This window comes from Miniopterus natalensis, chromosome 2, assembly GCF_054644295.1.
Source record: "Miniopterus natalensis isolate mMinNat1 chromosome 2, mMinNat1.hap1, whole genome shotgun sequence".
Classification (NCBI taxonomy): domain Eukaryota; kingdom Metazoa; phylum Chordata; class Mammalia; order Chiroptera; family Miniopteridae; genus Miniopterus; species Miniopterus natalensis.
Genome location: NC_142082.1, coordinates 158,212,212 through 158,227,486, shown reverse-complemented (window position 1 = coordinate 158,227,486; position 15,275 = coordinate 158,212,212). Strand labels below are relative to the sequence as shown.

The 15,275-nt window shown below is 32.4% G+C and overlaps 1 protein-coding gene across 10 annotated transcripts in view; it reads right to left on the bottom strand.

Moving 5' to 3' along the window:
* C2CD5 (C2 calcium dependent domain containing 5) overlaps positions 1-15,275 on the bottom strand; it is an 87,982-nt gene that overhangs the window by 42,542 nt on the left and 30,165 nt on the right. For 9 of the 10 annotated variants that reach the window (XM_087814764.1, XM_087814765.1, XM_087814766.1 and 6 more), the window contains 2 exons: positions 12,174-12,259; positions 6,591-6,699 (listed from right to left, as the gene is read on the bottom strand). In XM_087814764.1, coding sequence (XP_087670890.1) covers positions 6,591-6,699; positions 12,174-12,259 — 195 coding nt within the window. Of the gene's footprint in view, positions 1-6,590; positions 6,700-12,173; positions 12,260-13,819; positions 14,009-15,275 lie in introns of all 10 variants that reach the window. The other variant, XM_087814762.1, reaches the window with a different exon arrangement.

Sequence of the window (15,275 nt, the reverse complement as noted above, 5' to 3'; positions counted from 1 at the left end):
ACAAAGAAAGAATAACAAACTTTCCTCAACTAAACTATGACTATCACTAATTCAAGTTATTTGCATGAGCTATTCAGAAATACTTTCAGTGGTAATCTCAGAAGAAAGAAAAAAGACCATAGCCATTTGAGAAACAACAAACTAGGACTATTAAAACTTACTCGAAGTATTTTTCCAACTCAACTTTCAAACAGACTTGAGTGTAGGATAATTGTGGTCTCTCTTTCTCTCACTCTCAGCTAACATTTGCCAGAGGCCTGTTTCACCCACCACATCCTATTAATTACCCAGTCCTGCTGATTTTACAACCTAAATATCTTGGAAATTTATAGTGAAGAGCGTAAGCCCTGAAACCAGAGAAGGGAGGTTCAATTTTGGCTCAGCCTCCTTGTATTTTCCCTTGGAAAAATTGCTACGTTTCGTTTTGCTCATGTACAAAATGGGACTAGTGCCTAGCTCAAGGTTGTGTTATGAGAATTCAACAAGGAACAGTACCTGGCACACAGTAAGTGCTCTGTAAACTTTAGCTCTCCCACCACCACCAAGTCCTGGGTCACTTATCTGGCCAGAACTACTACAGTCTGCTAACTGGTTTCCCTGTCTCTAGTCTTGTGGCCTTTAAATCCCTTCTCCATCTCATAATGTGACCACTGGCTCTTGTCTTACTCCCATGGAAACCCTGTACCTGGCATGTCACCCACAAGATTTGAAAAAGCTGCATCTTCCTTCCTAGCAGCAAGATTCATCTTGTCTTTCTCAAAATCTGGTACCAGGCCAGAAACATAAAAAGCAAGATGATAAAAAGGTAATTATTTATAAAATAAATTCTCAGATATTGAATTCCCTTCTTCTTGCTCTATAAAAATATTTTCACCCAGCCAGACATGGCTCAGTGGTTGAACGTCAACCTAGGATACAGGCAATCGGGGTTTGATTCCCGGTCAGGGCACATGCCTGGGTTGCGGGCTCGATCCCCAGGTGGGGGCGAGCAGGAGGCAGCTGATCAATGACTCTGTCATCATTGACGTTTCTATCACTCTCTCTCCCTCTCCTTTCCTCTCTCTGAAATCAATAAAGATATATTTAAAATATATATATTTTTTCTATCACTGTAGTTAACACAAACTAAGATAGCAAAGCAGGAGAAAAGAGAACAGGGGGAAAAAGCAAAACTAACAAAAACATTTTGTATCAATGGCAAAAAAACTTAAGTATGAAGTAAGTAACATAATCAAATGAGTTGTGGCTGGAAGTTTCAGAACTATATTCAAAGGGTGTACATTAACATGGCTCCAAATACACTGTCTAAAATATAAATATACATGAATCTCCTACAGAGCCTTCAAAAATTGAGCTCAAGAATTACCACCTCTATAAGCTTCCACATCAAGTTACCACATCAAGTTAATCATGCCTTTCTCTTTAACACTGTACCTGGTATCATACCAGACCACACAGTAAACAGCTTACATATTTTTCGGGCCCTGGCATCTTTGCACATCTATTATCTAACAGACTGCATGGCACAAAATTAATTCTAGTAAATGCTTGCATGACATATCACATTTTGTGAAATATTATTGTATAATATAAAATGTTTTCCTATACCTTTCCATATTTTAATGTTTGTGAAATAAGAATGTCTAATAATTAATGAGTATATTTAAGATGGTAGTGTTTCTCTTTTTTCTTGGTATATAATACATGGTATCAGAGAATCCAGAAAATACACAGCATAAGCAAATTTTAGCATTAATAGAAATTAAACAGTTTTCTCACTGACAAGGTCAATTATTGATTCTCTATGGTAATACGGGACAGCAGTATTCCCTAATTACAGAAAAGAATACATAAGTAATTTTAATATGTTTACCAAATATATCACATTTTTTTCAAATTTATCAAGTTTGTTCCCTAAACTAATGTCAAAGTCAGCCTGTTATTGTAACGATTCTAATACCTCAATCAAAAGCATACAACTATAAGAACATTAAACTGACAGTCGTCTTTTATGTTCTTTTAATATTCTATAACTTAAATCCATCTTCTTTTTCCCAAACACTTATGACTGGACTTTATTTTAAATGATGGCAAGATATACTGCTTCCTCAACCATGTCTTTCCTTGCCAAATTCTAAAATTCTGCTTACATGAGACAAATTCTTTATTATGTCTATAGGATTTATCTTTTGCCTTTTCCACTTTCCAGGACTCTTCCACTATCTAACATACACATCTCACCCTAAACATCTGTGCCCTGACAAGGGTTCAGCTCTTTAAATTATTAATTATTGATCTGCTCTCAATGTCCTTTTCTTATATAAGCCTTTCTTCTTCCCACTATACTAATCTGCCTAATGTTTTAAACATATATTCTTATTTATTAAAGGAATAATTCCTTTAATTATTTTTAATTCCTTACTAAAAACTAAGTATACAGCATCACATTAAAAATGATTATTTTAATTCTAATCAATGTGAAAACACGCTGGCAAAAACTTGGATAGCCAATAGAGGTAATTCCCCTAAAGATTTACCAAGTGAAGTCAGTCTAAATCTGCAAAGGTTGGGTCCAATCAGATTGTTTACTAGACTGAATTTAGGTAAATCTGCGTGATGAACATGAGTTACTTCATAGTCAAACATGCATTACTTACATCAGAACTTACATCCTGGACTCCTAAGAACAAAAAAAGTTTAAAATATTGAAAAGATTATAGGCTATTACCTAAAATGCTGAGCCTCTGGACGTTTGTTTTTGTTTTTCTGTAAATATATATATTTTCTGACACAAAGAATAGAAAAGATTCTTTAGGTAAAATAACAGCTTCTGATACTAAATCAAGATGATTCTACTGCTTAATTGTAACATATAAATGACATCAAAATTAAGATATCTGTTTTATTAATATGCTTTTATCAAAAAGAAAAATTGAGAATATCATGCTAAGTAAAATAAGTCAGTCAGAAAAAGCTAAGAACCATATGATTTCACTCATATGTAGGATATAAAACTGAAACTCGTGGACACAGACAACAGTGTGGTGGTTGCCAGAGGGAAGGGAAGGGGGGCCTAATATATGGTGATGGAAGATGGTTTGACTTTGGGTGGTGGGCACACAGTGCAATATACAGATCTTGTATCATATAAATGTATACTTGAAATCTATATGATCCTATTAACCAATGTCACCCCAATAAACTTAACTTAAAAAAAAGAAAAGAAAAATTAACCGGCTTTGACTCTAAACCACATCATCAGCTGTAAAGTTATCTTAATTTAGTTTCTTTAAAAGCTACAAACAAGCTGTATGTAAAAATACTTAAAAGGAAAATTTATATTCTCGTGTAGAAGGAGAACGAGAATAGCTTACAAACGCTGTTAATTTCCCCAAAGTCTGTTCTTACCAAATTTTGGAACACTTTTAGAATTATAAATATAAATGCTAACAGTTACATTTTTCTGGTATAGAACACTAAATACACTATATTCAAATCTAGATATAAGTTTATATATACTTTAAGATTATCAGTCTAGTCATTTAATACTTATAATATATTTAACAATATTTCCTTAATCACAAAGCTAATGCTTGTGTCATTTACCTGATAGGAAAAAACTGTCCAAAACATAATATAATTTAAAATTATCATTCTGAAGGTCAGTCATCTAACAAAAGTCATTCATAATTTATGGTATTTCTACAGTTTGATTAATTCATTTTAGTTAACACATTTTTATATTTGCATTTCCACAGAAATTATGAGTTAGAACATATGTATTGAAGAATGTATCTATGTAACTGAATTGACATTAAACCTATTTAATCTAGAACATTCTAAAAACTTCACTGAGCTGCCATAATTTTTGTCAGCATATGTAGTACTGAATGACCATTAAAATACCTGAATTGAAACTATTCCAGTCTAGCAGTTTGTAAGATCTTGTGTTACCCATAATTCCGACAAAGGCTGAGTTCAAAACAGCAAATTAGAAGATCAGTTTTAGGTGCAGAATAGTAGGGAAAAAACAAAACAAACTACAAATAAGAACACAATTGACAACACCACTCGACAGGAACTGGAAAGACACAGACAGCAAAGTTAATAAGAAGTTGAAATAGGAAGAGAAGGAGGAGCATGCTACATAATCTAACATTAACTAAAGTTTAATTATTTAAGATAATTACCTTGATTTTTAAAACCACCCCATTCTTTCCTTTGTTATATGATCCTGTTTGCTAAATGCTTAACAAAGAAGAAAGTTCTAAAAGAAATAACTCCAAAATAATAATCCATAGAATTAGCAGGTGGGAGTGGTTTTAAAATAAGATTATTTTTCCTTCTACACTCAGTGTGAAATGCAAATTTCCCATACTCACTAGCAAAAAAAAAACAGCTGCAGAATTCATTTGATTGTGCACATACAGCACTTTTAACATTAGCACATGTATCTCAATTCATCCTAAGTTTCTCTCAGCGGACTAGCTCAGTGTCATAAGATTAACGCGACATCATTATGGTAGATGCCAATCTAGAGTTTGTTTTATCATTCAGCTTTTTTCAACAAATTGAAATATTTTCATAAATAGTTATTTAAAGGGCCTAAAGATTAATAAAATGCTCTTAAGAAAATATTCTCTTTTAAAGCATAAAAGATACATTAAGCAATCTAAAGAATGTGATAGTTATATCAAACAAATATTGGAACTATATGAATATACAATTGATTTGTATTTAACAGAAAGCAAAACAAAATTAAAATATAACTTATATACCATTAAAAGCATTTACATGTTTATGCCCATAATCGTTCGGGAAATAGTCCATTATTAACTAAGAATTTCTATATGTGAATTGAAAAAACATTAAGTAAGAGAAGGAAAGGCAGAGAATGGATGAGCAGGTAATTATAATATACAAAATGTATTCTTAACAAGGGTTCCTATTTTCTTCTCTAGGCCTGGATTCTTATACTTCTTACAGAGATAGAATAAACTGGCAAGTACGATACACCCCACAAAGCAGTTTTTTGTACAAAATAATACAATTTTAAATACAACCCTCTACTTAAACTCATTTAAGTAACCTTAATTTGTTCTCCCAGACTCTATAGCTTACTCAGAGTACATGGAAGCAATAATAAAAATGTTTTCAGTAAATAAAAGATAGCACCAATAATTGAATATATTCCTAAAACCATTTTTTGAAGTTAATGTATCAGTGTGTGCCATCTATCAAAATATTTGAGTCAGTGGTTCACAGAAGCACAGGCAACTAGCCCTGGGTCACATGGTTAACGTCAGGTATCTTGATGCAGTATTTCCTTCCACTTTCCAAATAATTCAAGTTTCTAAACACAAAAATACAAACCTTGCATAGTCTTCAAGGTATCAATACATTAAACTGGCATCAGTCTAAATTTGCCTTTAATTACTGCAGAATATACAAATACTACATGAAAAAAAAAAAGACCTTGACTTGACCAGAAAAATAAGAAGGGGAAAAATAATAAATCATAGAAGAAAAAGAAGACTGATGCTTAAAAGATGTATTCGCTCAACTTTAGAGTTTTTATACATAATCCTAGCTAGTACTGCTTCTCTGAAATCTTGTTCAGAGTCTTAAAAATGTCAGTTTCTCTGTAATTATCAACTCAAAACAAATGACATCAAACCATAGGGCACAGATTATTTTTTTTTTAATTTAAAGGACTAGCAATGCTATGTATCCTCAAAATCATTATCTGCAATGTTTGGCATATAATAATAATTTCAAAGCAGTTCACTCTTTTTACAGCTGTCAGTACAAGCCCCAGGAAGAGGTCACTGAAAGTGACAATTTATAATTTTCAAAAATATATATGTATAGTAATATAACTTCAGGTTTAAGGTATGTCATTAAAATAATAAACAACCTGGGAAAGTGGGTTGGCCATTTTGTCAGAGATGCAAGCACACATTCCATACAAAAAGTTCCTACCATATTTATCATGTTTATTTTAGATTTAGAAAAATCATCAAACCATTTCTAACCCAAGGGCCTGAAATTACTGGGACTTTAATGCTTTTCTTCTTTTATAATCATGGCCCCATGTTTCAAAGAAGTGAGCTACTATTCTTAGTTGTTCAGTTACAGAGAACAAATAGCTACACAAAAGAATCCCAGGAGCCAGACAGTTTATTTAATTCTTAGGTGCTCTACACAACCGTTTACAATTATTCTAAAAGAATACTTCTTTTCGGAATAAGGAAATGACTCAAATAATCTATAAAGAGTTGTTGCCAGTGAAAAGAATTAACACCTTAAGTTATGGTCACAATAGTCAAATTGTATCTGCTTTGCTCAGAGAAAATAGCTGACTCAAAAGTCACGCAGTGATTCCTTCAAAGTGAGTCCTTGGCCAAAAGTGAATCAAGATTTGTATTTTTATTTTGTATAAAAAAGTAACTAAATTATACTTCTTAGTTTGATTATTTTATTTCTTATTTCTTATTCAGATAAATTTGGCTTAAAAAACATGAAAATCTGTTTTAATAATCATAATCTAAATAAATGAAACATTGAAAACAAACTTTTTAAGAACATACCAGGATTGTGGATCCGATCCAAAAGCTTCACAGAGCGTGCACTAACAACGCCCCCAACGTGCACAAGAAATCCAGGAGGAAACGCAGTCAAGGTAAAAAATGGAAATTCCTAATAGAAAGGATGAGGGGAAATATAATTGACTGTGTGTAAAGTACAAAAACTTGTTAAAAAGCTTGTCATAAGAAAATAAATTCCATCCCTTAACATAAGGTTACCAATTATACATTAAACATGCTTTGTAATTAGGTTTCCTTGGATGTTGAGAGTTTTGAATCCATTTTCCCATATACATCGTGTTATACAGAATCCAAGCACTTTTTATCAATTCTCAGAGAGAAAAATGTTCTCAGAGTTCCAATCTGAGTAAGAGTTATACTGTTGCTTCCTCTCAATCTCCTACTCTAACTAATTTCCAAATTCAGTGAGAGGATTCCCCTCTACCCCATACCTAGTTCTTACTGGGATAGGGTCCCCCTCACAGACAAACCCATTTCCAGGCTACTGGTATAGACTCCGAAGGCCAGAGCTAGAGATCTAAAAGAATGTGGGATTGAGGGAGAGGATGAGCCCTGTGGGTGAAGAAATACATAGAAAGGTGAAGATAGGGCAAACATCAAGTTGAGGTTTGCAGAGAATCACTACGTGAGGTTATTTATTCTACCAACACCAGGGCAGCAGGAGAAAATGTAAGTTCATAAACGTATATTAAGGAGAGAGGTAACTAGATGACAGCAAGGGAAGCAATACAATTCCACATGTTCTTTGAAGCTTCACCCTTCCATCTCTCTCAAGGACACCAATCTCATCAGTTTAGAGGCAAAGAGAAGCATGCAAGAGAAAAATGGTCGGGAAAGGAAATTCACTGAAATAGTACCCAGAAAGAAAGGAGAGCTCCTGTAGCTGCCCAAATATAGAGTTCTCTCACATTATACAAACTGCATGTGGGTCAGGGAAACTGAGTATCTGATTTGTCTGGCTCCAAGGTGAATGTAGCTCACTTAACCAGAAGTCACTTACCAGGAGCCTCAGCTATTCAGAACCTAACTGAGAACTGCAAAATAAGCAGAACAGGGCTCTCAACAGTAAAAGGAACCATTACAGTTCCAGGTACTAAAGTTTATGTATTTATTCCACAGATCATATTTATAGTATGGCATATAGTTATATAAATATATAACTTTAGGGACATATTCTAAAATATTTCGGTATCTCTTCTCTAGACCACAGCAGATTAAGTGCAGCAAATAAAAGCTGGAAAATAAAAAGATACAGAATACTACTAGAAGCAGATACATTAAAAGTAGCACGATTACTGACTGGAGAATACAAACTTAAAGCATGGAAAATACGAACTCACCAAAGCATAATTCACAAGCATAGCAACTTGGAGTCATTCAGCACAAAGGCAAACAATCTGATACACCTCAGTAACCCACGAAGATACAGTATAAAAACATACATATATGTATATAAATGCCTCCTTCTTGCCACCTGAACTTTTTAAATATATGTTTTAAGTGAGAAATGTCCAGGTAAGCTTATGTTATTAGAAACTTGAGTATTTTACCTAATAACGTAAAAAAAAAAATTTCAATTCTAAGAACACAAGTTTTAAATGTCCTCAAAATACTGAGGCACAATATAAAAAAGCCCTTTAAATTTACTCTTTACACTTAAATATAAGGTGTCCCCAAAAATGTATAAACATACATTTTTTTGATAGCTCAATTGATGTTTCTTTTCAGATTTAACCTGAAATTACCAATTATTCAAAGTGTGTATACATTTTTGGGAGATACCCTGTATTTTAAATATTCTGGACAAGAGATACTGGAAATAAGTTTTTGTCAGCAAATGGAAAGTAACACTTTCTTCTAAAACAGAAATAAATTGGGTAAATTCACATATTAAAAACATCTACATATAAGATTTGAGGTATGAAAAAATGAACCTAAATGCTTTCTCTATTTGGTATTCTTTGACCCTTACCCCCAAATTTTAGAAGATGAGATAAATGGGCGAGAGGAAAAGCATCTAGAGGGTCACAGCAGAAAAAGTAGGGGAATAGCCGCCCAAAGAGGCAGAGGCCCACTATGCCAACTTCACCTCTGTCCTGCATGTCCCCAGTTCATCCAATCAGCACATCCACTCACTTTAACACACATACTTCAGAGTAAATAAAATGGCATTGCTATTCAACCAAAATTACATCTTCAGACAACCTTCTCAGAAGAGCAGTATACTGCTCATATCTGCAGCCTACCTGTAGATTGGAGGTTCTATACCTATTATCTCCACCACCATCCCTAGCAACTGCTATGGGATACTCACAATGTGCCAGCCCTGTGCAAAGTATCCTAAAACTGTGCTTTGTAATCTTTCCCATATTCTAAGAGGGAGGTACTATTATCTCCACATTTTAGGTGAAAAACTGAGTTCAAGAAGGCCTAGACTCTTACTGAGCAACAAACCTTATCATCTGGCTTCTTGAAATTTCTGGTTAAACCATTAAGTTAAAGAGTTGATTTTAATCTCTAGTCTATTATTATACCTGATGAATTTAAAGGTTCTCTATTCTATAAGGACAGCTTCCTTAAGATCAGCCCAAGCACACCCTGCTTTCAATGCTCAGATGAGACTTTCAGGGACTGCAGAAGACATTTTCTCTGTAAAGTCTTTATATTTAAAGTATCTTGCCTTGTGGTACCTAGATAAGACTTCATATGTTGAATCTTTGACACAAGCCAAGTGCATGAAGCATAAATCTACTAATAGCATGTACTCAACACAGGCTAGTTGAAAAATCTGAGAACACAAGAGAGTAGTATCTCTTTTAAGATTTAAATAGGATTTTTCTTAGATGTTTAAATAGTTTATTTTTTAATCATATATTTTTTAATTATCCTAAGAGACCAGAGTACATTTTCTAGACATAAAACTCCATGCCAGATTCCTATGATTTATTATTTAATTTTACCCTTACTTCTGAAAAAGTCATTATCAAATGAGTTTGCTTTTTAATCAATGTTTCCCCCAAGTATGTTCCTCACTAAAACGTATTTAAATGAAAAATTCCACGGTAAAATACATTTAAAAAGCACTAGGTAAAACTAAGTTAACTAGATTTCTTAACTGAAGAAAATATATATCCCAGAATCAACAAAATTATTTCATTTTTCTTACAGGTGAAAGAAGAGTCATATTGAAAAATATATCTAGTTGCCTTACATCAAATAGTTCATAGGCAAAACCTAAATCTAAATAAAACTTTTAATTCTATTTCTCATCTCCCAGTAATCTGACACCTGTTACCAAGATCTTGTCAACTTATTTTTTAATACTTTTGTGATAGGGGGAAAACATAACACCTTTATTTTTGAGAACTCTACTTGAATAACCTATTAAATAAAGGATGTTTGACAAAGGTTCTCTTTTCCTCAAGAAAAAAAAAATCCATACAATTTATTAAGGGTGGTGGCAAGGGGTAGAAATAAATACTTTAAAAGTGAATATAAAAAAATTATACAAGCAGCCTAGGTTCAGCTTGATTTGGTGTTCAACTTGGCAGAGTTAAGGCCATCTGAACACATGTGGGGAGAATTCTTCTTACTTCTGTACAAATATTTCCCAGAACAAAGCCACACTACTGGCAGCCATAGATGAATGGGAAAGTCAAAGATGATGATGCTTTTTCTATTTATTTTGCACACAGGGTCTCATAAACTCAAGTAACTAATATTGCAAGGTTAGGTTATGTAAATATGTTGCTAACTCAGGTTTTACAAAGTTGTAAATGAAAACTAAAGTTCTCCACACCTTTGCTGTTAATTCCATGAAGATTATCTAGTAATGTATGCCCCATGTGTTAATGTGTCCAAAATTTTAAGGATGTTTAAAAGCATATTTGAAAACATAAGTTTTACCAAAACCAAATCCAAAACAATTTTCATTGATTAGAATTCTTTTCCTTTTAAAGCTAGATGCTTTTAAAAGTTCTTAGTACAGAGAGTCAAGTCACAGGCACAACATACAGGCAAAATCTCATTATATCAACCATCAAGGCAACCCAAGTTTTTATGTTCCTGTGAATTTGAGAATGATAATTAGATTACAGGACATATCTAGTGAAAGGGACTCTATAGACAATGCAAAACTGGGAGGGGTGGAAGCTAAGAGCATTCCAGACTAAAAAGTAAGTGGACACACACACCTTCACTCTGGCCCTCTCCTCCATCTTTTTAGTCATTCCCTAGGTTTGGTTTCAATGGATGGTTTGAATGTTTAGGTGGGCTTTTTGTGCCTGCAAGCTGTGAGAGTAACTGAAAGGCAATTGCTGCTTGATAGGGTATAAAGCCAGGAACTGGGTACAGCTAAAGTCTCATCACTCTGCTGAGTTCAGCTCTGCTCTCTCCAGCCTTGTCTAAAAGGCAAAAGGTGCATACACAGATACTCTCAGCACAAAGGAAAGAAAGTCTAAAAAAAAATAAATTGTTGTATTGTTTGTAATAATAGAGTGTGAAAAACACTAGTATTCTCAAAAAGCCAACATCTCGGGGAAAAATACCTTTGTTTAATAAAGTGCATCCTTTTATAGGTATTTGCTATATTGCATATTTTTTTTAATACTAGTGTAAAATAGAACTTGTAAAAGAAATTCTGTAAATGCTTACAACTTCCAAATCAGACATAATGAGAGCTATGGAACTGCGCTTTAAAATAACTGACAGGACATAAAATCATGCACTGTATTAGTTAAATAGGAAAAAACAACAAAAACAATAGCCTCATGGTGCTATTAAATTAAAAAAACAAACTTTGCATTATGAAAAGAAAAAAAGCTGGCAACATGTGTTAAAAGCATAAATAAAACTTAAATGATCAAGAATAAAACTAGAAAAGCTACCAATGCAAGAAATAGCTCTCACACATGTTTAGGAACATACCCGCCTTCTACAGAACCTATGAGGCGATCCTCCCTTAGCATTGAAGTTTATAAAAAAATAAAAATGAAAAGAGAAAAAATCATCCAAAAACTTTAACTACTCATTTTTCCATTTAACATATTCAATAAAACGTTAAACTTACAATATTTAAAAGAGATGTACTGAAATATCAAACCACCACATTATTCATATTAATATAGTAGAAATATTGAATCTGTGCATTTCTTACTCCTAGGAGATTGGTCAGTGATCAAAATAATCTCAGCAAATAAAAATATTAATATACTACAGAAATACTTTTATATAACTAAAATATTTGTTTTCTGGAAAAATATCTATTATTTTCTTTCATATATTATAATTTCAATGTAAAATTAGAAATACTTTCACCATTCTATGGATATTTGTAAATAGACTATTTCTAATAAAAGACTGGAGAACAAAACAGAAAGTTATTGAATTATTCTAAATTAAAAGTATTCATAAACAAATTAGTTTGATACCTTAAATACATTTTGGACTTTGAAATTACAATATTACAGATACATGACCAAAATCAGTATGGAAATAAGTTATAAGTACATGGAAGATTGATAATAATTAACAGTGTAAGAATAAAGAATGTTGAGTGACTCTTACCCTCTGTTCCAATGCAGACTGAGTCTGTTGTCTTAAAAGAGCTTTAAATGGCCCCCCTTCTTTTCCAGCACTACCACTTCCCATTCCTACAGAACATCAGTACATAAATAACCAAAAAACAACTATAGGAGCAGAAAGATTAACTGCATTCATCTTCATAAATATCATGAGTCAAAATCTGTTAAAACAATCCAAACATTTAAAGTATTTGAGATGGCAACTAAGCACATATTTCACTCTCTTTTACTCTCAAAGTTCATTTAAGAAGCAATATGTCAAAGTTCTACAGATCACAGCTAGTTTTAGACTTAATTTGTTCTAAAAAAAATTATTTTTTAATTAAATTAAGGTATTGAATTTTTGTACAATATTCAATTTTTAAAATTGAGTCTTCTAATAAAAAATAATCACGACAATACCAATTACTTATGCTAACAATTTAAGAATACTAAAAGAAATGAGAAACATTAAACGTTTGTCTAAAATCAAGTGTAGAAGGGAAAAGCACTAATTGTGTTTACTTAAAATATTCCAAAATTCTCTAAAGAACACGAATTTTTAGGCAATTTTGAAATATAGTCAAATCTATTTTCAGATAAATTCCCATTCCTAAACATTCACGTCAAAACAGTATTAATATCCATAGTTTTCTACTCACTTGCAAAAAAACATAAAATTTTTTAAAAAACTAAAAATCATGAACATATAATAGACACATCACAAATGTATATAGTTATGAATGAAAGAATTTTATTTCCCAAGTTCTTAGATGTATTTTTAAAGGCTTAATTTTAAATTTCTTTCCCTACCTTTTTTTATTCTTTTGATAATACCAAATGACCAACTATGGTCAAGGAATTCTAGAAAGCAGGGGACAGGCGAGAAGCCAGTTCTCTATAAACTAGTCACTTGTTCAATCCCATCCTTTCAAACTTAAGAAACATACAGTCATATTCACTATACTGACTTTTACATTTTTAGCTGTTCTTGGATAAGGAAACACAGGTTAGCATATGTATAGTCTCATTCTGTTCTCTTTTTTTTTTTTTTAAAAAAAAAGGAAATTTATTTTCTTGTAGTAACCTATACGTGATTTTTAGAGACTATACAATACTAAACATAGAAATTAAACTAAGATCTTTACATGAAGCATACTGAAAACCATAAAACAAAATGTAATTTTGTAGAGATAACTAAAACATCAAAAAAAGCAATGGACAGAAAAAAATTGGATTATGAAAGAATATTACCAAAATGAGACTTAAACTGATTCAAACAGAATAATTTACTAATGTAACCATATGGTTTAGCAACATGATGGTACAGGTCCAATGTGAATAGAGTTGGTATGAAGGGAAAGAAAGTAAAACATCTAAAACAGAAATTCTAGTAATGAGAACCTAATAATAATGCATATCTATGTCCTTAGACATATTACTTTTTAATATATAAAACAACTGGAGTAGAATATTCATAATTATCAAGTAACTGTCAATCATGTGCTCATGATAATTCTGATCACTTAAATCTGTCTGCCAATAAGAAAAATAAGAAGTACATCCTGCATAAAATACCCACTATTTCTTTGTAGTATCAAAAATGATTCACAATAAAGGGATTAAAAAGCTGACGTAATGTGATCCTACCAGAAGCAGCCAGGAACAGCTCTTCACTGAAAGAAACACTTTTCCTCAGAACTGGGCTGACAAGGCTATAATGATGAGGGGGAAGGCTAGAATCCGAGAGGAGACGGGACTTTTTAAGATGAAGGGAACCACAAGAGAGAGAGGGGGAGCTGGGATACAGGAAAATCCTAGGACCCTGTGGGTAAGGTGCTGTGGAGGAAAGTAGCAGAGAAAAAGATGTAGATTCAGAAGATGATCAGAAAATGCAGGATAAGGAAAGCAATGATGAACCAAAACATAACAGTAAAAATGAATTTTAAAATGCATACACAAATTACACTAAGCTTATGAAGTCATTAGCAAGACATCTACCCAACATAATATAAATAGGAGTCATAGTCTTAAAACTTAGCAAAACCTTTACAAACTTGGCATTCATTAAAATTTTTAAATCACTAACATAAGATTTTATGCCATTCTAATAACTTTTAGTTGATTCTTTAAAACAGTTAAATTACCTGCCTTCTTTTGCTTAAGAATGTGTAAGATTAAAATGTACCGCATTTTACAATTTTTTAAAGCCAGAAATGTGTTGCCTCAAATAGAAACATTTATTTAAAGTGGTAAAGTACAGCTCTTCAAAGGTTACTAAAAAAAAAAAAAAATTCCTTATGAGTATTTAAACTGAATACCCCATAAAAAATCAAACAGTACCACATTAAGCAATTGCCACTATTAATTTTAAATAAAATATTAAGTTCTTTTTGTCCAGCTTCAAGATGTATGTTAATACTTTTCTTTTTCCTCTAAAATTTTAAATACTCAAATCTGACCATAGTACTATTTGCATTTACAAAGATTTGAGCACCTAAGGGCCAAATACCCTCTCTATATATGATTTAAAGCCTGACTAAAAAAAGTAAAAATGAGCTTGAGTCAGATGTCAAATCAATATCCTAACACTAGCATTCTAAAATTCCATTGTGACTAGTTGAGTACTTGGGAAAAAATATGAAAATAAAATCTTATAAAATGTAAAAAATTAGAACAGAAACAAATCAATATTAATTTTTTTAAAAAGTGACAGCTTTAACTAAAAATGGGGGGAAAAACAACTTTCTCAGTCTAAGATTTATTAACTTCATTCATTTTTGGCTCCCCGGTTTACATATAATAAATCAATAATAATCAGCTTTATCTATTCTCACTATTTCTCAAAAGACTGATTTTAGATATACGTAAGTTAAAAGCCAGATAATTATGAAATACATAAGGAATTACAGTTTTAGAAATTTTAGAACAATCATATTTTGCTATTTTAAATCTCCACAGGAATTGGGAATGCTACCCTGGCTGGTGTGGCTCGGTTGGTTGGAGCATGGAACATCATCCTGTGCACCAAAAGCTGGCAGTTTCGATTCCCAGTTAGGGCACATACCTGGGTTGTGGGTTCAATCCCTGGTTGGAGCATGTTCAG